At 40.4% G+C, this 24864-nt stretch overlaps 1 protein-coding gene across 1 annotated transcript; it reads right to left on the reverse strand.

The window, feature by feature from the left end:
* Positions 1–1701: 1701 nt before the first annotated feature.
* On the reverse strand, positions 1702–23157 carry LOC125308640. The gene is made up of 9 exons (XM_048265202.1): positions 23053–23157; positions 17005–17153; positions 14058–14198; positions 12542–12657; positions 10313–10381; positions 5401–5557; positions 3828–3934; positions 2200–2321; positions 1702–1967 (listed from the first exon to the last, which is right to left on the reverse strand). The coding sequence occupies exons 1-9, from the start codon at positions 23155–23157 to the stop codon at positions 1953–1955; spliced, it is 981 nt and encodes a 326-aa protein (XP_048121159.1). The 3' UTR covers positions 1702–1952.
* Positions 23158–24864: the final 1707 nt, after the last annotated feature.

Raw genomic sequence — 24864 nt, forward strand, 5'->3', positions numbered from 1 at the left:
TAACACGACTTCCTACATGTCTCAATTGAAATTCATACCACCTGTGAGTTGCGTTGTTCGCACCATTTTGTTTTAAGTGTAATGTCACTTTGATACCTTCACACTCATCAATTCAATTAATCTAGGGTGACCAGATGTCCTTTTTTTCTAGGACATGTCCTCTTGAGACCTAAAAATTGTCCAGGATGTTGTTCTTCTAGAGCCTCAAACGTGTTTACAGCGAATATGCATTGTGTTTACCTCTGTCGTTCACAAATTAGTTTAAATAGCCTTTTGAGGCAGTGTTTTCTCGTGTCCTCTTTTTCACAAACCAAACAGGACACAATTTGGTCACCCTAATTCATCAATTTAGTCATCCATTCCAAACCAATCAATTGTTGACCAACCAATTAATTCAAAACATTACAGAATTCAAATGACTAAATCACAGGTGTTTACCACCGCTAGACCTGCATCAACTTCATCAGAAAATGTCAACTCCATGATGAGGATGTAAGTTGTTCAAATGTATTTGTATTTGTTTTGTTGTTGTTGTTTGACAGTGTTGACCAAAAAAAGGTATATTTTGATCAAATATAAATAAGATGGTTGGTTGTATCAAAATCTCTGTCCATTAGTATATGTTGAACAATATAAACTACAGTGTAATTTTTCATGGCATAAAGTTGATTGTTTCCTAACCTGCATCATGTTTCGTCCCATGTCTCATGAATGACAGAAAATCACCCGTGACTTCCCAGTGGACATAATAGTCTATACAAACATACATTATACATATAAACTGTAGCATGCAGGGGCTGTAGCAACACTTTGGAATTTAGTGAGTAGTAGTTTTGCCCCATAATGTGATTCAGCCTTTAGCTCCCTACCCCTACCACTGCTACAATTAGCTAAAAGCCTCTTTGTTTTTGGAGTGGATGAATCCATTGTTTGATTTGTAAATATTGATGTTTAGAATTTCAAAGGTTCAAACGCATGTCATACAAATGTTCTGAAGCTTGCTCAAAACAATAAAGAGCCAGATTCAGGGGAAAACAGTTCATTCCATAAACAGTGCATCACAAAAACAAAAGACCTCAAACGCTAAAAAAAAGTTAAGTGCATCAGACCGCATGGGGCAACAGGTTTGCTATTTCCCAGGAACTCTCTTCCTAAATCAAACAGAAGAGGTGAAACATACCAGGTGCTGAACCTATAGCATAAATAGTGGAAGAGACCAAGAGCAAAAGTCCTGCAGAGGTCTGCTGTATCTGACCCAGTCACCATCAAACTCAAACACACACACACACGCACACAGAAAGAGAGAGAGTCCACCCCCACATCGCTATATTCTTTTTTTTTATCCACCCCACCACCCCTCCTTTTTAAATCTTGGTCTTATTATTTTACTGTGTTATTGTCAACCCTGGCTTTGGTGACACTGTTCTCACACAGTCATCCTAATGAAGCAACTTTGAATTGAAAGAGAGAGATCAAAGGACTATTCGAGGAGTATGCCGAAAAAGGGGAATTAGTTCTCTCACACCCTCACAGACACTCAGAAGCAGAGAGTGACAGAGAATGTGGCAGAACATGTTAAAATTGGCTGAATTGTCAGAAAATGGCAAAAGACAGGACTTTTCTATCTGTCCATCAAACATTCTCAAAGGATTTCACATTCCAATATCCCCAATTGGAAACACTTGTTTTTTTTAGGCCCCAAATTCTAGAGAACACTACGCTACATTTTTAAACGATGCCGACAGAACGAGGTGTTATCCCACCCTATCATCGGGAGCCGGGTCAGAGTGATGTTGTGTGCCAGAGCGCAGTGGCTGGCGGAGGAAGAGTTCCAGATGCACCTGACAGGGTTCAGGAACCTTCACAGAACATCCTCACGCCTTGATGTATGTCCTGATTCCGGTTCCTCTGTCTTTAACGCCAACCTGGACCCCCACTGCAACTGGACTGACTCAGTTCTTCTTTGTCTGAAACAGACAGGGTATGAAGAATTCCAGATGATGCATGAGATGTGAGATGGGTCATTCGGTACTGAAAAAGAAGTTCTTGTAAAAGGAAAAGAAACTAACACAAGAGTCTTTGACTGTGAATTGGGGAGTAATGGGAGGATAGAACAAAGGTGAATGAACCTGGTGTGGTAAGTGGTGACACTGATGATGGGTATAACTGATATAACTTCTGTGTTGCATTCTGCCTCACCTTTCTTCTGGATGGTCGCTTTCTCTTCACTGACTTCAACTCCTTGGAGCTCTTCAAAATGGCTGAGAAGGTAGAGGGGCTCATCCTTGTAGAGACTCGGATTTTAACAGGGGGGTGCTTGGCTGATAAGGGAAGGGAAGAAAAGGGAGGGACTAGCTTTAGCTACAGAGAGGACCACATATATATTACAGCCTATCTTATCTGGTGTCATCTGTTGAAATTCCTCTCTAATGTTAAGGGACTTAAACTCTTTCTGAAATGGCTGTTTTTCACCATGCAGGCATTAAAAGTGAACGCCGTTGACATTATAGTACTTACTGTACAACAGGAGTGAACGGAGATTTGATTTCCTAGAGGGTGAACATGAGCCACTGTTGTGTGCTTTATGTGCTCAAATAAAGAAGATTATACAGTTAACACAGGACCACACGTTACACACAAAGCCCTCTCTCCTCTCCTACCTCTCACGACATATGGGGTTTTAAGTAAGGGAGGTGGTCTCCAAACCCGTGGCTTTCTGCCAATCTAATACATAACTAAAGTGTCAAGCATTCCAAACCCCAGTACCTATGAAACGCAATAACATCTTGCTATATGTCTGATACTTCAAGAACATTAAATCAACAACTATTAAGGTTACTGTACATAAACAAACCTTATACTCCCATTATATTAACGCTATTAATTATGTTAACACTATTATTGTATTATGATGATGTTTTTTAAGAGTCTCACTGCATCCTCTCCAACTCCATGAAATGCATGCAAGAAGTCAGCACAAGGAAACGCACACAAGAAGTCAGCATGATGAAATGGACGCAAGAAGTCAGCATGGTGAAATGGATGCAAGACTGATTACTTCACCCTTAGCCATTAGGTTGCCTGCATTAACAAGCCATGAGACACATCTGCTGGCAAGCTCTAGACTGGCCATATCACGCCTTATGTATGTCTGCATTAACACGGAAGATGATTAAAAGCCTAATAAACAGCACCTTGAACAGCTTATCATGGTGTGAGTCACTCCTGTTTTTCTGAAATGCGTCTGTTTGTCATGCTACATAACCTTGAACCAAAGCATTTTGTTTCAGGGTTTAATTGATTTGTTTGTCCTTTGATTCTATGTTTATGGAGGACTACACTGTTTATGAAGGAGACTGTTAGGGTGTAATTGTTGTTTGTCTTCCTTTTTCCTGTTTTCACACATGCATGCACACACACACACACACACACACACAGACATACACACACACACACACACTCAAGGGCTGGGAATCACAGAGTAACTCACAAATCAATACAGTCAGTTACAATACCTTGCCCACGATAACAATAATACAGCGATTCTGCATTACTCAATTCATTGCAAAAGATTAATCTACAATAGGTCTACATCACGATATCTGTGTAAATGAAAAAGAAAAAGGCAAAAAGATGATTTGATAAGCGCCACCTACAGAATATATGAAGTAGTGACTGTGAAGTCAAATTGGCAAATGAGACTATTATAATATAAATTGTACAATTTAATGTTTTAGTTAAGATACTGATATTTGGTGCTAGCATATTGACAACGTACCACATCTTGCTGTATCGATATACAAGCACTCAGACACACACAATCTCACCTTTGCGCCGTTCAATGAGGGCCTCCAGTAGTAGTTTTCCACCTGCCTCTCCGACATGGTTCTCACCCAGGTCCAGCTCCAGGAGGTGAGATGAGTGCTTGACCAGACTACACAGACACAGTAGGTAGGGGCAGTGAGAATCAGACCTCGGGTGACAGTGACACAGAGGCAGATTAAAGAGGTTTTATCCTCAGTAGTTTTTTTGTTTAAAATGTTCAAAAATGCAGATGCAAATGTACATATCTCCTTTCAAGGTTGCCATTTCCTAAGCACATTTTTGAGAGAGAGGAAAAAAACCACAATTGAATATTCAGAATCAAATACTAACCTTCTATCAAATTTAGTTTTCACCATATGAAATTATGTAGTGGACCTTGTTGATTCTCAGTTGACAATGTTTTACTGGCCGAAGATACTTTGAAAGCTTTGCATGCTACTGATTACTTCACACTACTAAAGCTACTCTAGGGAGGGTTACGTCTTTGGTTAAGTTAGTTTGGATGACGTTGCAAACAATGAAATGATTAAATTGACTATGTAAATGTGATAGGAATTCATAACAAAATAAAATACAAAAATCACATGCCAGGGAAGAAAAAAATGCAACAGGGTTAACTGCAAAATGAAATACAAAAATTCCTATTTTTTCACTATTCGTGGGAAAAGTGCGAAGAATGTCATCATTGATTCTGCATACAACTCTACTGGTGGCCATAAGGTGGACTAAAGGTCGAAAGGTCATCCACTACTGTGAGGTGCCTTGACGCTGTATCATAGTAGCTATAGATGACTATAAAAGTTCAGACAGAGTGACGGATGCCAACAGGTAAACAAGAGTAATGATTCCCATCTACACGAGCTGAAGATGACGTAAACACTTGTGTGTGTGTGTGTGTGTTCTTTTTCCCCTTCTTCTTCAAGGACTTTTACATTTTGGCATGATGTATCATGCCTGCTATGATGTGTTAACCATCTCCTTGTGTGAGGATTATGAGTGACACCCTGTGGACCATGAACAGATGGGGTGTGGTTTGCATGGATGGAATGAAGTCGTTGCAATGTGACATCTCTTCAAAATGCAAGAGCACTGTGTGACATGGAACAAGTCTGCTACAGAGAATGTTGTGTGTCGGCAAGAGATAAAGCATTTTTTTTTTAATATGAGAGCACTCTATCATTTCAACAGCACCATTCATCGACCTAACAGATTTTATCCAACCCAAGTCACAAATGTGTTGAAACACACTAATCTATCACACTTCACACACTATCAAGCTTGAAATGATTTTAAACATAAAGTACTAGGGTTGTTACGTTGAGAGTGGTATCAGTGAAATTCATCTCTCAATTTGGTTATTGTGTGTTTTGTCTCTTTTTGAACAACACTCACAATACAAATGTAGTTTAAAACCTCATCCCCCTTCAGCTAAAATGTCAGTGGACACACATACACACACACCTTTACTTACAATGTAAATACACACACATATACACACCTTTACTCACGATGTAAACACACACACCTGTTCTTAAAATACACACACACACAAACAAATGACATGACATAACTCACACACAAATGATGTTGATGAGGTCCACCCCTGCAGCAGTGGCCCCTGGCCCTGCCTCATCTATGGCATTATCCAGCATGTGCAGCTTCTCCAGCCAAGGCCCAGTCGCCACGGCACCTGCACTCTTTCTTTTCACCCTCTGCCTTCGCTTTTTCTGCCCTTTGACAAAACAAAACCATGAGACCCTCTATTGACCCTGGGAATTTGGCTGTCAGCGAATTAAGGCTGTTTGAATCATTCAGAGTTCAGAGATCAAACATGGTTGTGACAGCAGAGCGGTGTGATATTTTGGTGCTTTTTTTAGCGAGAAATCTTATGGCGGTCAGTATTTCAATGCTAATGTCAAACACATTCAGTCAATGCATTAAAATGATGGAGTTGAGGGTGCCTGCACAACTGAGACAGTGAGTGAGAACAGATGAAACATGGTCAGGGCAAAAATGCAACATGGATCAAAATGGTTTTGTTTGAATGTGTGTGTGTGTGCGTGTGTACATGGAGTGTCTGTGCTTTGCGTGCAAGACCCCAGGTGGACCTCTTTGGACAGCGGGATTATGGGAGATTTAAAAATGATCCCTCACTTCTTCAAGGGGATGGGAACAGGATGCACTGGGATTCATTGCTCGGAATCCACACTGCACATAAACACACAGAGAGAAAGACACACAGAAACACACACTCACAAAGACAGACATAGGTGCACTTACATGTGTCTATTTGCACAAATATACAGTACACATACACACACACACAAACACATTGAGTGGACAGACAGAAACACACACACACACACACACACACACATGGGTACACTGACACGTGTACATATGTAGACACATACACACACCTATATGTGGATGCACACAAAGTTCCTTACACCTTCTCCTTTCAAAACATTCAAAAGGTGGTCAGATAGGCGCTGCCTAAAACAATCAAGAAGCATACACACACACAAGTATGGCTGCACAGCAGGCACAGAGCTGCATGTGTGAGTCCTTTGTCTCGTGCCTTTGGCATCAGATCGATCGGTAAATGAATCCGGCAGTTCAACGTAAAGCTGAAGAGTCTTTTAGGGTGAGACCTGCTAAGCCTCTCCCTAAACGATTAAAGACGGTCCAGGAGCAAACAGTTGTGGAGACAAAATACAGCCGGCACACTACGGGCCTCTTCATCCTCACCTCAAAAGCACCCTGAGGAAGGGAGAGAAAGAAAGAGAGAAGAAATAGAGGGATAGAGAGAAATGGTGGGAATGATAATTATAACAGCAGTGAGAGTGTGTGCTTATTGAGGCTCTGCCTGGAGAGGAAGTGATCAGGTTCTGTCGTCGCAGCGTCTCCAGGAAGCAGGCCTTCTTTCTCAACACCAGGGGGCCAATGCTCTCGCTTACCGTCTCTTGTTTATGTTTTTATTTCATAATGGATACATGGATAACATACACACACACACACACACACACACTACTTTACTTCTCCTTACCGCTCCTTTGATCTCTCCTCTCATATATAACAGCTCTTTGATTCTTTTGAAGAGCACAGCAGTGGGCTACTGGCTGACCGTAGTGAGGATGTGTCAGTCCCTCTGTGGGTGTCTGTGTGTTCACGTGTGTATATTTTATTCCTAATATGATAGCTTTAGTAACACTTTACAGTCGTATATTAATGTGGGTATGCGTTTTTTCCAGCTCACCCACTGGGAAAGTAAATGCTCCATTTTGTTTTCCCAGACCTAAGATGCGGTTACCCACCTTGATAATATTTCAACCTTCATATATTTTCTGCACTAGAGCTTTTATTTAATGTATGCCCTCTTTCCATATTTTTGTATCATACACTGCCTTGGCAGGCATCTTTTTTTTAACAATTAGGCTATTACATAAGCATCTTGAATTTCACCTAGGGATCAATAAAGTATCTATCTATCTATCTATCTATCTACTATAGCTCAGACGACATGGCTGTAGGTTTTTAATTGTGTGATACAATTAACATAGCCATGCACAAAATAAGTTTGTTGAAGTGCAGATAGATATCATCAGTAATTCACTTTGGTGGTGCAGTGATGCTAATTTATTGATGCTAAGCAGAAGGAACTACAACTGAGTGTCTGAAGGTGTGAGACTGCATATCGAATTGTTGGCCTTTACGAAAAAGTACACAGGGCAAGTACATGAATGAATATAAAATAACTTGCCCAGACTCGGAAACTGCTTGTCCCGGGTGCCCTGGCAAGCATTTTGTCCAGTACTGTACAGTCATGCTACTAAAGCAAACTACAAACTAAATACAAATGTGTTTGTGTGTGTGTGTGTGTGTGTGTGTTAACCAGCCTGTATTTGTATGTCTTTCAGTGAGAGATAGAAAGAGAGAATAGTGAAATAGTTCTCACCATTAAATCTGGACCATCTCTGCACCCTATTATAATAGGCAGGAGGCTTACCACTTTCTCCCTCTACGGGGGGGGTCCGTGGCATGGCTAGATCACAACTCCTCCAGCCATGCATCAGTACTCAGGGTATGAGAGCCTGGTGAACTGGCTCTATAACGCAAACAAATAATGGCTCTGCTCTTTGTGCACAGACTTTACGAGGAAGTGTGTGTGTGTGTATGTGTGTGTGTGTGCGTATGTACTGTGTGAGTGTGTGTGTATGTATGTGCTTTGTTAGGTGTGTGTGTGTGCGTGTGTGTGTCTAAATCCCCAAATTATTCCCTGTGACTTTAGCTTTTGGGGGAACAGAGAGAGAAGGATAATGATTTCACCACAATGACTGACGATGAAGCATGGGAGGCTCTCAGGCTTTTATTGCCCCTGATTCAATGTATTTGTCATAGTGGTAAGAGGCCAGGCCTGGGGGAGCTAGGGTGCGGATACAATCAAATGGTCTCTTTGACCCCTCCATGCCTCCCTCTCTGCGGTTGGTGAGCGCTGTTCAGCCTGGGTTCAGCTTACCCCGGGCCTTTACCAGAAGGTGATTAAAATGATGGAGTTGAGGGTTGAGGGTGAGGTGAACACTGTTTACAAGGTATGTTAGGTTAGCTGTGCATTGCTTTTTCGTCAAAGGATTTGCATGTATCTCAAAACATATTGGTATAACATTACACGTCATCCCCCTTGTTGCTGATTGGCATGGAAATGAACATGGTGGTGGTGGTGGTGGTGGTGGTGGTGGGGGTTCAAAAAGTCTGCACTCCCCGTCATAAGGGGTGTGGCAAAATGGGTGTTGTGCAAATGTCGGAGGTTTAGTTTCTAACGTTTAATGTATGTTTATCAATGCAAATTGTGTGCCAATGCCAATAAAGAACTGTCTGAGTTTTTTCTCCAAGGCCTGAGAGGCCATAGTAATAAGGGTGCAATCAGACAATCAAGGTTTGCCGCTTGTAAAACGCGAGGTGCACTGTGAAAAAACATGAATAACGTTGCCCGTTTTTCCGCTTGGAGTTTAACTTTTTTTAAAAAAGACCCTACTCACTGCAACAACAGCGTCCTTTATGACTGCACCCTAAGAAGGGTTGAGCCTGAATCATCATTACTGCCTTCTTAATCAAAATACAGGCTGGACAAAAAAAGTTAAGATAAATATATCGTCAAAACAAACAAACACGCAAATATATTATAGTATTATGTCAAATAACATTAATATTTCCACTATATTGACATAGTTACAACCAATTAAGAAAACTCATTGAATTCATTTAAATAATTGGCTTCTTTGACAGTATAGAATTTTGAGGTTGACTGAACTCAATCAACATTTTACAGCTCTTTTCTTCATTAAGATTTGGTTTATTGGGTTCATGTGTTCATGTGTGTTCGGGGACCACTCTTGATGCCTTTTAACCAATTACAGCAAAACCACATTTAACGTCGTGAAAATTTATCTTACTTGACAACTACTCATTAACTGCAACCGTCTTTACAAGAGAACATGAGAACCATTGAAATGTAAAAAGTGACTGTAAAATCACTACCATGTGTCCTCTTTTGGCAGATAGTGCTGGTGAAATTGATTGCACATAACTGAGTGAATCCAGACTGAGTGATATGGGGTGTCTGACAACAAGACCCATAATGATGACTAACAATGATTTTCATTGTCAATTAATCCGTTGATTATTTTCTTGATTTATCAATTAGTTGTTTGATCGATAAAATGTTAGAAAACGGTAAAGCAATGTTGATCAGTGTTTCCGAAAGCCCAAGATGATATCCTCAGAGTCCACAGAATAAAGATATTTAGTTTACTATCATAAAGGAGTAAGTAAAGCTGAAAATATTCAAGTTTAAAAAGCTGCAGAGACTTTTGAGGCATTTTCCATAAAAAATGGCACTAATCGACTACCTACATAGTTGTCGATTAATTTAATAGTTGACAACTTATCAATAAATTGTTTCCTTAGCCCTAGCAAACACACACACAAACTAACACACACACACACACACACTCACACCTGTGCACACACACTCATACCGCACACAAACACATAGCGTGCAGTCTGGAGGAGGAGGACTGGTGCTTTTATGTTTCATCTCAAGGGAACAGAAGGAGTAAGCAGAAGATGTCAAGAAGATTCTGTGCATGTGTGTGAGAGTGTGTGTGCGTGTGTGTTGGTGTGTGTGTGTGTGTGCATGAGTGTGAGTGTGTGCTAACATGTGTATGTGTCTGAGAAAGAATGCAGCCGTGCAGTTTAGCTGTCATTAGCATGTCATATGTTCACACGCAACTCTGTGTGTGTGTGTGTGTGCATATGTGTGTGCGTGTGCATAGCGTGGGGTGGCAGTGTGTGCATGCGCGCACATGTGTGTTTTGGAGTCTCCATCTGTGGCATTCCTATCTGCATGCAGAGTCTGGCTCTGTATTTATGTGTGTCTAGGAGTGTGTTTTGGCTGGTCTCCGAGGTCAAAAGACTCCTTTAGTACCTTTACCCTTCACCCTCTTCTCTCTGCTGTCCTGAGATAAACCTTGATGGGAGTTTTCATTAGCCGTATCTGTAGGGTAAAGCACAATGCAAACACACTTAAATTCAGTCAAACGTACACAAACTTTGTAAATCTGTCTGACCGCATGTTTAAATCAGTTAAGGAACGGGTATGTAGACGACCACTTAAGTGTATACCTTGCTATTCAAAACACACGTATATAAACTTTGTAAATCTGTCTGACCGCACGTTTCAATCAGTTAAGAAACGGGTATGTAGACGACCACTCAAGTGTATACCTTGTTATTCAAAACATACGTACAGAAACTTTGTAAATCTGTCTGACCGCATGTTTCAATCAGTTAAGGAATGGGTATGTAGACGAACGCTTAAGTGTGTACCTTGTTATTCAAAACATATAGGCACAGACACACACTCACACACACAGACTGACACACACAGACAGACAGACAGACAGACAGACAGACATACACACACACACATACACACAAAACACACAAACACACTAACTCAATTGAGTAAAAAAACACAAACAACTGTTATTAACTTTTCCCTACAACCTTTCATTACGCAACCCCACTTTAGACCAACACTTACATCAGCGAAATTCCTGTGGTTCTAAACCAACTTAAGTGTTACTAATCTCACACACACCAAGCATGAACATCCATATACATGTAGCAGTAAAAACACCTTGGGCTTCAAAACGTCAGTTGGTCAACGGGCAGTTTTGAATCCAGCATGGGGCAATAGCCTGAAATCATATCTCATATCTCTAGTGAGTTGTATACTGGGTTCATGCCTTTGAAGATGGTTACGTTAGCCAGAAATCCCCAACACCCTGAGCGTGGATTGAGGTAGCACTCAGTAGCACTTCAAAATACCCAAAAGTAATGGTTCTAGTAAAATGAGATAGCACGCTTACCAGCTAGATGTCTGGTACACGTTTTTATTCTGACTGAGGCATTACCCTTATAACACAACATTCAGGACAACTGATCTATGCAATTTTGCAATGTTACATCCTCTACTCTTCAGCATCATCTAGAGATAATTAGGTACTCACTATAGACCCTACATTAAAAAAAGCGTCTAAAAAGTCTACAGTGTAACCAAAGATAATTTAGTAACAACTCAGAATCTATTTTCTCATTAATACAGTGAACAAACTACTATGCTCAAACATTGGTGGATCAGTTCAGAGATCCCACATGCCACATGATGTCTTTAGTTCATACACAAGACAGTTTGCTCTGAGTGACTTTGGTCTTGGCTTGTCATTTGAAAATAGGGCCCATTGTCTGAAATGGCAAACTAGGCCTACAGTCTACACAAGTATTCGTAAAATATACACAAACCAGTAATATATTTCAAAATGCTTAGGAAGGAGAAAGTATGAACATAATGTACCTGTAAAATAAACGTAGTCTATTCCAACCCATTTCATCAGCATCCAATCAGTCATCTCTGACTCACTACAGCTTATCAGTACACCTGGCATCTGTGAATCAACACACACGCCCTCTGTCACAGTCATTGTGATGTGTGTATGTGCATATGGTCGTGTATGTGTCACTGTGTGCAAGCAATTGGGTCTGTCTTGGGATATGTGCGTGTGACTGTATTAATGTGAGTGTGTGTGTGTGTGTGTGTGTGTGTGTGTGTGTGTGTGCGTGTCGCATGGGCTATGATTTTTTTTGTTACACAAAATAAGTCCATGTGTCCTTCACATCATGGTAAGGAAAGCATACACGCCAAAAGCATGCAACAATTTTTTTCGTTTCGATTACAAATGGTCCAAAATCATGATTGAGATGCTAGCAACATGTACATAAATTCCAAGAAAAACATTCCAGATCTTTACAGATGTACTCCATATGCGCATTATGTATTATTTCATACAATAATGTATGTATTATAGAAGCAGGGAGAAACTACCTTTTTGACTTAATAATGTTTGTATGTTCCTGTATGTTCAATGATAAATAACCATGAAGATTCAAACATTCTTCTTTATTCCATATTAATATGCTTCAAAGTCTGCTATGAGGCCAAATGCATAAACTCAGAGCTTAAGCAGCAAGCAGCAAGGGACCTGGCTGGCAATGTCTTTGTGTGTACATCCCTCACTTTCTTTTCACACAGACACAGACACACATATGCATGCACACACGCACACATGCACGCACACTACACTACATACAGTACCTGTGGGATGTGTAGTCTGCTGAGTCATGGCAGTTTGCTCTGAATGTTCTGCCAAAGGCTGCAGTAGCTCAGTGGCGCCCCCTCTCTGCAGGCCATTGCCATTGATGTAGAGGTGCCTTGACAGAGGAGAGAATGCGAGAAAAGCACCATCAAGCTAGCGGCTACAGCAGCCATATAACACTGGTGTACAGGCTGCACAGCCATACAAGATACACTATACGAACAACAGTATTGGGACAGCTGGCCATTACACCTAGAGGAACATTTGACATCCCATTCTACATCTATAGACCCTTTCAACTGCAGAAACAAACAAGTGCGTTCCTAAAGCATTTCTGGTAGCACAGAAAACAGTTATATTGAGGTAACTTTGGGACAAACCAAAATGTAAAAAACAAGTTTTAGAGTTGACATTTTGTAGGGCATTAGGCTAGTACCTGTGTTGGTTTTGAACGTTTCAACCGGAAACCCTCTAGGAACAGATTGGAATGGTCTAATAGGATAAGATAGCTGTAGCAGCATCAACTCTTCTTAGAAGGCTTTCCACAACATTTTTGGAGTGTGTCTGTGGGATGTTTTGACCATATATCCAGAAGAGCATGTGGGGGTCAGGCACTGACTGACGTTGGACGAGAAGACCTGGCTCGCCGTCTCTGTTAGTTTATCCTAAAGGCATTTCATGGGGTGGATGAGGTCAGAGCTCTGAGCTCTTCAGCATTACCCATTCTTCCATAAATGCTTGTGAATGCAGATTGCAAGACAACATGCTTGATTTTATACAACTGTGGTAACAGATTTGGTGATTAAGTGTCCCAATACTTTTGTCCATATAGTGTAATGTAACTTACAGTTGCACCCCTTCATCTCTCAAGCAACAATACATGTGTGGGTCAATGACGTGACATGCAGATTTCTGTGTCCGAGTCCATTACTTTGGTTTAAAATAATTTTAAAGGATTCATAACGTCATTTTATTCTATAAAACCTGTATAATTTGAACATATTTTCTGTTTATCATAAAAATTATATATATTTTATTGTTTTGTCATCTCAATGCCTCAAAATGTCAGGTGGCGCAACCGTCCGAGAAAATGAACACTATGTGAAAAGTATTAAATATAGAATTTAAAAGGTAAGGAAATTAAAACATAAATATGGGGGCATCATTTTATTTTCTAGTTGATTTACTAGTTTACTAGCTCTAACTTTGGAAAATTGAAAAAAAAAAAAACTTTTGTCTGGAAATTTGCATATCTGAAATTTGCATATCTGACATTTTTTGGGTGGTAAAATTCCAAATAGAGTCTAAAAATTTATTAAAACTCCTGTAAATGTTGGATAGCCATTATGACTTGTTTAAACACTGTCTTCCAACTTTAAATGCATTCTGTCATGCAAATGCATGCTGTCAATTTTTTAAAGCCCTACTTGTCAATGACCCGTGTACAAGTTCACCACAAGTAAAAGACAGCTCAATTCAGGACAATTTCAGAGATCTTCAGAAAAATCTCCCTACCGGACGGCGCTCCTGGAGACGAGGGAGGCGAGGGGAGATCCACTCCACGGTCCTAGTCCGCAATAGCACAAACTCAAGGAAAGGACATGGCTGCTCCACTCCAGGCCACTGAGTAAGCCTTTCAAACCCTCCAGTTCGATACTGATTGAGGCACCAAGAAAAGAGGGGGGAAGGGGGTGGGGGGGCTGCACTGTTTATCAAAAGAAAATGTGTTACATTTTGAGGTTAACTTGGCTTGTGTGTACGTGTGAGCGGGTGTGTATGCATGTGCGTGCGTGTTTATATGTTTGGCTGGCATAGGATGGACCTTCACATGAAGCAAGAACAGAGCAAGCAATCAAGCTGCACTGTGTATCACAAGAAAATGTGTTAAATTACGGTGAACTTGGCTTTTGTGTATGTGTGAGCGTGTGTGTATGTGTGTGCGAGCGTGTTATGTGGGGTTGGCACAGGATGGACATTCACATGAGGCAACAACAGAGCTCCAAACGTTCTTTCATCTTCATGAGGGTCCTTCAGAGGAATTAAAAGAGACAGACAGACAGACAGGAAACACATAAATGGAGGAAAACAGAGACAAATACAAGGAAATTGACAGAAAGTGAAAGAGAGATACAAAGGAGAGGGAAAGAGAAAAAAGGAGGGGGAGGAAGGAGAATGAAAGAGAGCATGTAATTGAGAGTTACACACCATCCTGAGAGTTCTGACAGAGTTCTGTATCTAATTTAGAGTTCTCAACTCAAAACGCCAGGGGCCAACAGAACACAACACACACACATGCATACACACAACTCTGTCTCTTTAACAAGTTCTCACCACTCTTACTAAAGAGCTCCTGAGAACAGGAAGAATGCCAGGGGCCACAGGCCAGAAGAATATATTGCAAACACACACACACACACACACACACACACACACACACACACACACACACAGAGTTCTCACTCTCAGGGTTATCAGCAGCAAGAGCTCCAGAGAACAAGAGGAACGTCAGATGCCAGCTGAACACACACACATGGCCGCACACACACACAAACACAAACATGCATTATACATCATCCAGATTACCAATTATCTAATTCAGAGTAAGACTCTTAGGAGACATGGTGAATAACGCTGCTGTCGGGTGGACACCTTGTTACACCATATTTATTTTTTTTTTTTTTTTTTTGACGACGCAATGTTGATATTTATACTATGCAAAGTACTTTCACTATACAAGTGTTTTTCAATTTCCTGACTAATGAATTTCCTGACTAAAACTAATGGATTTGGACAAATGAGGTTTCCACCCAACAGCAGTGATAAGTGGTTTCATAAATTGGATGAGACATAGGCTGGGCATGATAGCATTGTGAGTATTCTGTATATACTCCCAGTCTGCGTACATTACAAACAACTATGCTTTTTCTCACTTTCTAAAGCTCAGCCATGAATTTTAGAATGACAGACCATCTAAAACCCTCGTAGACAATGGCAGGTTGTTAGTCAACAAACCACAGGATGATAAAAGAGGTGGAAATATGCCATTGAAAACTATAAAACAAGTTTTCAGACAGGCCACACACACACACACACAGAGCCACACCCACACACACACATAAAAGACTTTCTCAGCTCATTGCAAACAGAATGGGACAGCCATCAACAACACTCGATACAGAACTAAGAAAACATTTCCGTCAGATTCTTCTGAATATGGATTCCTGATGTGTCTAGTGGGGAAGACACATCAAATTATTTGACACATTAGTCATGCATCAACTACCACTGGTGGTGTATAGTGTCAGCTGTTGGCTTTGGTAATCCATTGGGCCTCTTAAGAGTTAAAAGTGAAGTCACAGCCAACCAGATGGAGCTTTTTATGACCTATGGACAATACCTGTTAATGTTTTTTTTGTTTCCCTAGACATTAAAACACTGTACGCTATAAATTCAAGAATGCAGAAGAACAGCTCCCCAAGACTTGTCCAACTCCACATGTTTTGGCTAAAACGAGTCAGTCATTTGGACCAGTGTGCCTTTGTGTGTCTGTGTGGACTGGACACTACACTGACCACACACACACACACACACACACTATACACACACAGTGTACAATGCAGGCACACAGACACACATTCATCCACCGACTCTCTCTCTTACACACACACACACACACAGGCATTACACAAGCAGACATCTATTCTACCCAGACATTCAAACTACCTATCCAAACAAATACAACACAACACAACACACAGAAATACCCACAATCCCTACAGCTAGCCAGATCACTGATAATCTGAGTCTCAGGACAGGTATCCAGGGTGCCATGCACGTGCAACCAAAAATCTGCCAAGCGCAACAAAACATTTTCATTGGTCATATTGGTGCCTACAATTTACCCCATTCTACAGCAGTGGAGTCAAAGCAGGGTATCTGTACAGGGTCTCTGAGGACAGTTGATTCCACAATGTCAATTCTGTGAAAAAACCTTTGAAATACATAATTTTGTGCAGGAGACTTCGATCATGTCCAGGACCTGTCCGGAGCTGCTAAACATGGCAGCCATCTTAAAAATCATTTAGCTGCCTGTAACATTGCTAACACTAGTCAAAACAAAAGAAGGGGGAAAAGAAGAATAAAACAGTGGTTAATGAGAACCTTTTACGTTGCTGTTACTAAAGATCCTTAATATGTATATTATATTATATATATTTATCAACCGTCTCTGCTGTTACTAAAGCAGGCACGCCAAACCTTAATTTGTCCCTACAAATAACTATGTTGTCATTTCTAACACTCAACTAGCAATACCTTCCTAATGCACTCTTAGCTTGCCAGGTGTTTTGTTAAGATATTGTCTGACAGTGTACACAACTTTAACATAATCTAGGATGTAGTTAAAGCTGTGAATTAAACCCCAGACACACACACACACACACATACACACAAACACACTCACGGTGTGTAGTCCAGACTGAGGGTGGTGATGGAGCTGAGGGCTACGGCCCGGCCCAGTCTCGTCAGAGCCCAGTGGTCAAGCCTGCAGTCTAGCAGCTCCAGTGTGGTCAGCGGATACACTGTCCTGCCCTTATGCTCCAGCAGCAGACACTGGCACAACAAATAAACAAACAAACAGCTACTGTTATGGTATTTACTGTAACAAATGCTTTAATTGGTGTTCAAAGTGATTTACAAACACACACACACACACACACACATACATACACACACATAACAATGAGTAAAAACAACAAAACTAGTGAAAAAACTTTCATTAAAAACAATAATAAGCATCAATTTCAAATAAACCAATAACAATATAATGGTGATAATAACTAGATGTACCGCATAGCGCAAAATATGACACCGCTCAGTCCTGTACCTCCTCTCCGCGAAAATAAATCACGCTTGTCAATTTGTCTCCACCTCCTACTCCCTCCCCTACTCTTGCAACAATCTTGCTTTATGTGCGTGCTTGTGTGTGTGTGCGTGTGTGCCTGTGTGCGTCCGTGCATGTGTGTGTGAGTGTTTGTGTGGATGTGTGTGTGTGCATGCGGGTGTGTCTGTGCCTGGTGATGTGCGTATGTCAATTTGTCTCCATCTCCTATAGAGCCTGACCGATATGGGATTTTGAAGGCCGATACAGATTTCGATATTATTTGAGTTTTTCCAAAAACTGATAACCAATATATCGGCCGATAGTCATTTTTAACAAACACAATGTAAAAATAAGGTTCTAATCAAGGTGGGGCATTATGTATTTGAATAGGCCTAACTAGTTTCCTAATGAAAGGCTCTTCATATACAGTAATTTACTTTTTTAAGAAATAAAAGTGTATAGAATAGAAAGAATAGCAAGAATAAAACAGGTCTTTGTTCTATGATAACCACATTGCCACAAACTACATTGTGAGCAGTCGATACTTAAATGATTCAGTTACTTTACTTTACTTTTAGCTTTTGTAGCCTAAACCATGCTCTTCCTTACTTGAAACACCTTTGTTGAAATGCAAGAAATTAAAGACTGAAACTAGGGAGTAGTCTAGTGGGTGTTTGAGAATGAATGTTAGCTCAGATGCTCACATTAATTTCGTGTAGACCTTTTGTGGTCTTAGTACAACATTTTACAAAGCACTGACAGGGCCACCAAGAACTGTGAGCGAGTCAACAGCAGAAAAACCTATTTAGCAAGCAGAAATGTCCTAGCCCAGTGTTTAGGATGTATCGTAGACAGGTTTCCATGCCCTGCTGTATATCTTCCATCAGCAAACAATCACATTAGCGAATGTTAGTGTTGTGGCTAACTAATTTAGCTCCTGTCAGTATGGTCAGAAAACAATGGGATGACATTCGAAAGGGACAATTACAGTGCTGTTATCAATTTGCTCGGTATAACCGTTTATGTTTCACATACACCAACAATCAAACTAGCCTCCATCACTCAACCAATGCTAACATTGATGTTAATTTACCTATGGATATAACATTAAGCTAGTGTATGATTAACATAAGTGCAGTAAATACCCCCAGAGGATGTCAGGTTAATCATACACATGAAATTTGGTGCAGTTCAGAACATCTCAACTGAAGATATAGGGGCAATTAAAGCATATTGCATTGCATTGTCCCTTGAGACCAACATACCATAAAAAATCTGTCCTCCTCGGTCACACGGTTCAGATGCAAAGGGGGGATTGGCCCCTGGGGACCAAACAAAACTTTTCCGTAAAAGTCTAGCGGGGCTACATGCACACCAAGTTTCATGTGCCACAGTGTTTTGGTGTCCCGAGTATCGTTGACCAAAAATTCATGAAGTACAACCCCAAAACAGAAAAAGTTGGGACGTTGTGCAAAATGTGAATAAAAACAGATTGTAATAATCTGCAACTTTCTTAAACTCATATTTAGTTGCAAAAAGGACACAGAAAACATTTGACTATTTCATGGAAAATATATGTTAATTTCGAATTTGATACCAGCAACATGTTTTAAAAAAAAGTTGGGACGGGGCTAACAAAATGCTGGAAAAGTTGTGTAATGATAAATAAAACAAAAGGAGGAATATTTCACAAATAATTAAGGTAACTAGCAACACGATTGGGTATGAAAAAGAGCATCCCAGAGAGACCAGGTCTCTTAGAAGTAAAGATGTAGGGGTATTTATCACTCTGTGTAAACCTGTGTGCACAAATGATGAAACAATGTAATTTTAATGTTTCTTAAGATGCAATTGTGAAGTATTTGGGCAGTTCATCATCGACAGGACATAATATCATTAGAACATTCAGAGAATCCAGAGAAATCTTTGCAAACAAGGGAAAGAGCTGAAAAACAAATTGGATGGCTGTGGTCTTTTGGACCTCAGATGGCACTGCATCAACACCAGACCTGTTTCCAGACCTGTCATTATTGGGGCTCAGGAAAACCTCTGATAACCATTGGTTATGTGCACAGTTTGATACTCAATTCAAAAACTACAGCCAAAATTGTAACAGTCAAAACAGCCAACATTGTATTGAGACATGATACAGACAATACCACCATCTTATCTGGGCCTAAAATGGACTGAGGTAACATGGAAAAAGGTCCTGTGTTTAGACCAATCAAAATTTGCCATTCTTTTTGAATCATTGATGAATCATGGACTCATCTGGGCTAAAGAGGAGAGGGCCTATCCAAGTATACAACCTATCCAACTTGTTTTAGTGTTCAGTTCAAAACCCAACATCTATGATGGTGTGGAGGAGCATTAGTGCCTACAGCATGGGCATCTTGCACATTTGGCAAAGCACAATCAATTCTGAATGATGTATACAAGTTTTGAGCAACATATACTCCCATCCAGGCAATGTATGTTCCAAGGAAGACCTTGAATATTTCAGGAAAACAATACCAAAATTAATTCTGCACATATTTTAATAGTATTTCTCCATAGATGATGAGTCCAGGTGCTAAATTGGCCTGTTTGCAGTCCAGATTTGTTAAATTAGGTGCATAATGGAATGAAAAACAAGACTTAGAATACCCCATACTGTTGAGCAACTTAAATCCTATATCAGGGAATAATGGGACAACATTTCACTCTCAAAACTCTAGTTGAAAACTCTTTAAGCAGCACAGTGGTAAACATGCTCCCGTCCCAACTTTTTTTGAAACATGTTGCTGGCATCAAATTCAAAATTAACATATATTTTCCATGAAATAGTCAAAATTTTCACTTTCAACATTTGATATATTGTCTATGTCCTTTTTGCTGATAAATATTGGTTTACGAGACTTGTATATTATCATATTCTGTTTTTATTTGCATTTTATACAATGTCCCAACTTTTTCTGTTTTGGGGTTGTAGATGACGGGGGAAAAACAAAAAACTTTGACAATCCCTATATGACCGGCGGTCATAATGATACCCAGGAGGCAGGAACATGGTAGCAGTGGTTCTCCACCCATATTCGTATAACTGGAGTCACATGCACAGTAGTTATTGAGGAAGTAATATCAGCAGAACACATGTTGCAACATAGCCAGCAACCACTGGTGGTGGAATAGTTGCTGTGATAATCCATTGGGCTCCTTATAGTTTTTTTCAATCACTGTAGTGGATTTCTCAAATTATCATTACATTTTGCACAAAAGAAAGTGTATGCCTTGAAACAATTAGTGCAAACTGTAACATGTAGCCAGTGGAATACCTGCAAAAGCACGTAACTTGCTCAAAATGCTTAGTTTATGTCTCAAAAGCTATTATTCATGCCAATCAATATGTCACTGCCATCAGAATGAAAAGCTCCTGTGTCACTGTCATGAACAAGATAGTCAAAATGCTTAGTCTTGTTGTAAATATAACAGTTTACTCTGTAGCATTTTTTTTTTATCAGACAGGATTCATATGTAGTGCATACTTTTACAATACTACTACTGTACTGCTACTGTTGGCCTACTATTGTACTGCAGTTTGCTGCCAGACCATATAACAAGACAACTGGTTCAACACTTTCGCATGATTCAAGTGATGAAATAATGCCTAAATGTCTTGGGGGGAAGAACTAAACTATCATAGCAGCTTCATGGATGTGTGAAAACATTTGCTGTTTGTCCAAAAGTAAGAGGAAATTGATGGTGTGTACAAGTGACTAGATTTTGTGGAGGTGATTAGTAGTTGGCTTGAGAATTTAAATTCTGAGAAAGTGACCAAAACAACTGAGAAAAACTGAGAGTTGAGAGTGAAGTAATATTTCAGCACCACAAAGAACCTAAACATCACAGCCAACCAGATGGCGCTTTTTCCATGATCTAAGGGTAGTACCTGTTAACCCGTCTTCTTTTTCTTTCCCCAGGCAGTAAAATACACGAAGGTCATGAAGCTGAGAATGCAGAATGATTTCCCCAGACCACAGTCCAACTCCATATGTGTTGGAGGAGGACCAAGATATGGTGCCTTTTACAAACATTTGAAGGAAATTGGACAAATTTCACTGCAAAAACAGCTTATGTAATAATATCTAACCAAGTGTTATTAATCTTATATCAAGATCAAACAATCTAGTTGGTATTGTTTTCAGTATAAAGAGACTTACCTAGTGCTTTCTCATAAAATCATTTGACTAAATTTATGGAAAGTTTGACTTCTTTTAAGAAGTCTCATCCTGAAAACAAATTTGTCTGCCAGTGCATTTGTCCTGAAAAGAGCACTTAAAATAAGTCTTCTTAAATGAAGTCAAAATTATCTTCCGAGAGAGTGCTAGGAAAGTCTCTTCATACTAAAACCAATACCAAATACATTCTTTTGATCTTAAAATAAAACACTTGGCTAGATTTTATTTTTTGCAGTGTTTATACTATGTAAGCAGACACACACACACACACACACACACACACATGCACACACAGATAGACAGAAAGAAAGACCCAGGGCGAGGGTAAAAAGTACAGTAGTCATACAAAGATGTGTTCCCTGCCTCTTCCTCTCTCTCTTGCCCCTGTTTGTTCCTCTTCTCTTCTTCCTTTAATCTTTCCCCTGGGTCAGATCCCCCACCCAGCCACCCTCAGAGCTGAGTTCAGATTGGGTTGAACCTCAGCTTGAGGTTAAGATTTCTTCCTGAGGGAAGTTCTTAGTGAACTGCAGTATGGGCTGTTCAAATTTAGGGCAGGCTTGTCTATTTGCACTGGCAGCATCTACAAATCCAATGAAGTGCAGAAGTGCAACATTGACAGCTCTCAGTGCCTTTGGCAGAAAAATGTGCTCAGTATAGAACACTTTTTTTTCTGTACTCTGCTCTGAGCAGTTTCAGCAAGTTTTGGAACAGCACAAAGCTCATCAATATCGCTTTTCTCGTGCTGGTCAATACAAATTGAAGAGGGGGACATACATTGTCAATAATGTCAGTAACAAAATGAAAAGACTGCCAAAACCAAAACAGGAACTTTAAATGTCATATTTTAAAGGACAATTTTACATAGATCTCTGTTTCTCAAGGTCACAGAGTGCATTTGCTTACACAGAACACAAGCTAAAGCACAGGATGAAATAACACTAGCCTGATACCCCCACTAATGCAGATACTTTGAATAAATAGAAATATCTTTGATTAGGCTATGCTGTGTTTCATGGAAGTGAAAAATGAAAGGTTTTTTAAGTAGTAGTATTAGATAGTATTTCACTAGACGCCTGATATAGGCTAAATGTAAACATGACAAAGGATGATACCATTAAAACGAAATAAAGAAAAATAGAATGAACTGGTAATGAAGAGACGAAGAGAGGGAGCAAGAGAGAGAAAGGGAGGATGCAGAAGAATTCATTTGATTTGTTTCTCTTTTTTCCTTTCATCGTGAGACATGCCTCATTCTCTCCATCACACTCCCTCTCTCTCTCTTCCAGGACAGGATGATATAGATTCTCGCCTCCTGGAGTCCAATACTTTGCATGAAACAGCCAAGCTCCAGTAATAGGGAGGGCCCCTTTGATAAAGCGCTACTTCCACTGTGTTATTCTAACCAGCTGACCGCGGCCTCGCGTGTCTGGGGGCGGTGGGGAGGCCGACTGGGCCTCTTCTGAAGAGCTCTTTCAAGTGTGCAACCCGACCCGCTGCCCACCATTAGCTTGTGCATTTCTTAATCATTCCGACGTGATGGGGATAGAGAAGGACCTCAGAGGAGCCTCGCAGGGCCTCCCAGCCAGAAGCTGTAAATACTGGGGGGCCGCCGCAAAAAACTAGCCGGTGTGATTAATGTTTGGGGGGAAAAAATACAGAAAACCTGTTATAAAGAAAAATAAAATCTAATTTCACTTAGCCAAGGCTTAGAGACTGATGAAAAAACATGGAGGTGCCAATATCATGTATGTTTCAGTCCATAATAGACTATGTAATACATCTGAATAAGATTTCTAGGGCTCTATTCTAAATGATGGGTAAAGATAAAGTAGAATAGCTTATAGCAATAGCTTTAGTTCATGCACAAGACACTTTGCTCATTGCCTGACTTTGCACTTTGCCTATCATTTCTATCAGGGACACCTTATGTGACTTTATCATTACATAGCCTAATTGGGTGGGGACCTAAAGCTATGCCATAATCAGAAATATTATATATATATATATTTAGCAAAAGTAGGCCTAAGGAACAAATGTGTACAAAGTTGCACAAGTTAGGCTACAAAGTTCCAAAATGTAATTTGTAATGTCATCTGCGCAACACGTGACATGTGCAGCGTCTCCTCCACTCGCACGCATCACACCAGGCCTGCTGTGCTGTATTGTGTGGCTTAAGTGTAACATGGAGCTTGAAGATGTAAAGAAAATATAAAAACAGGAGAATTAACTTTGAGCAAGTTTGGAGGAACGTCAGAGGTATGGAACAATTTTAAACAAGTCATGGGCAGTGACAACATATGTGTTGGCTTTGTCGAGTGCATTACGTGCAGCATGCTGCCCGCCTATGACTGCAAAAAACGGGGACTTTGGCAAAGAACAGACACATGAAGCAGGCTTGCCATGGCAGAAAGGATGATAGTCAACCTTCAATGTCCTATTTTGTTAATTCTCCAAGCATACCCCTGAGGGCGAGGCAAGCCTTCACAGAGAAATGCGTTGAGTTTTGCTGCAGGGACATAAGGCCTTTTTAAATTGTAAGTGGCTTACATTCCTTCATTTGGATCCATTCCATTCTGAATAAACAAACAACGTAGGCCTAGTTTACATGCTTTGTCCTTCGTTGCATTATTTATTATATTCAAGATAATTCTAAACAGATTTCTGTAGTTCAAACAACTCGGAATTGTAGTTGAGAATTAGTTATTGAGAGACAGTTATAATGGCCCACGTATTAAATAAATGTCAGGTTTAAATCAGGCTCATAATTACAGTTAATGTGTCGGGCCGGACCGGGCTTGGGCACAACATGCACAGGCTTGGGTAGGGTCGGGCTTTTTTTTTTGTGCCCGATCTAAGCTCTATTGTTCCGGTGCCTAAACACTCCACAGCCAAGGAACTAAACGATTTCCGCCAGGTTGCACTGACACCCATCATTGCGAAATGTTTTGAGAGGCTGGTCCTCTCACAACTGAAATCATGTCTGCCCACTGCACTGGACCCGTGCCAATTTGCCTACCGACTCAACAGATCTACAGAGGATGCCATCTCCACAGCGCTCCACCTGGTACTCACCCACCTGGACAGTCCCAATACATGCTGTTCATTGACTTCAGTTCAGCATTCAACACTGTGATCCCCTCCAAGCTGATCTCCAAGCTCAGCCAGCTTGGCATCAGCAACTCACTCTGCAACTGGATTATGGACTGCCTTACTGACATACCCC

Source organism: Alosa alosa, chromosome 15, assembly GCF_017589495.1.
Source record: "Alosa alosa isolate M-15738 ecotype Scorff River chromosome 15, AALO_Geno_1.1, whole genome shotgun sequence".
Classification (NCBI taxonomy): Eukaryota; Metazoa; Chordata; class Actinopteri; order Clupeiformes; family Clupeidae; genus Alosa; species Alosa alosa.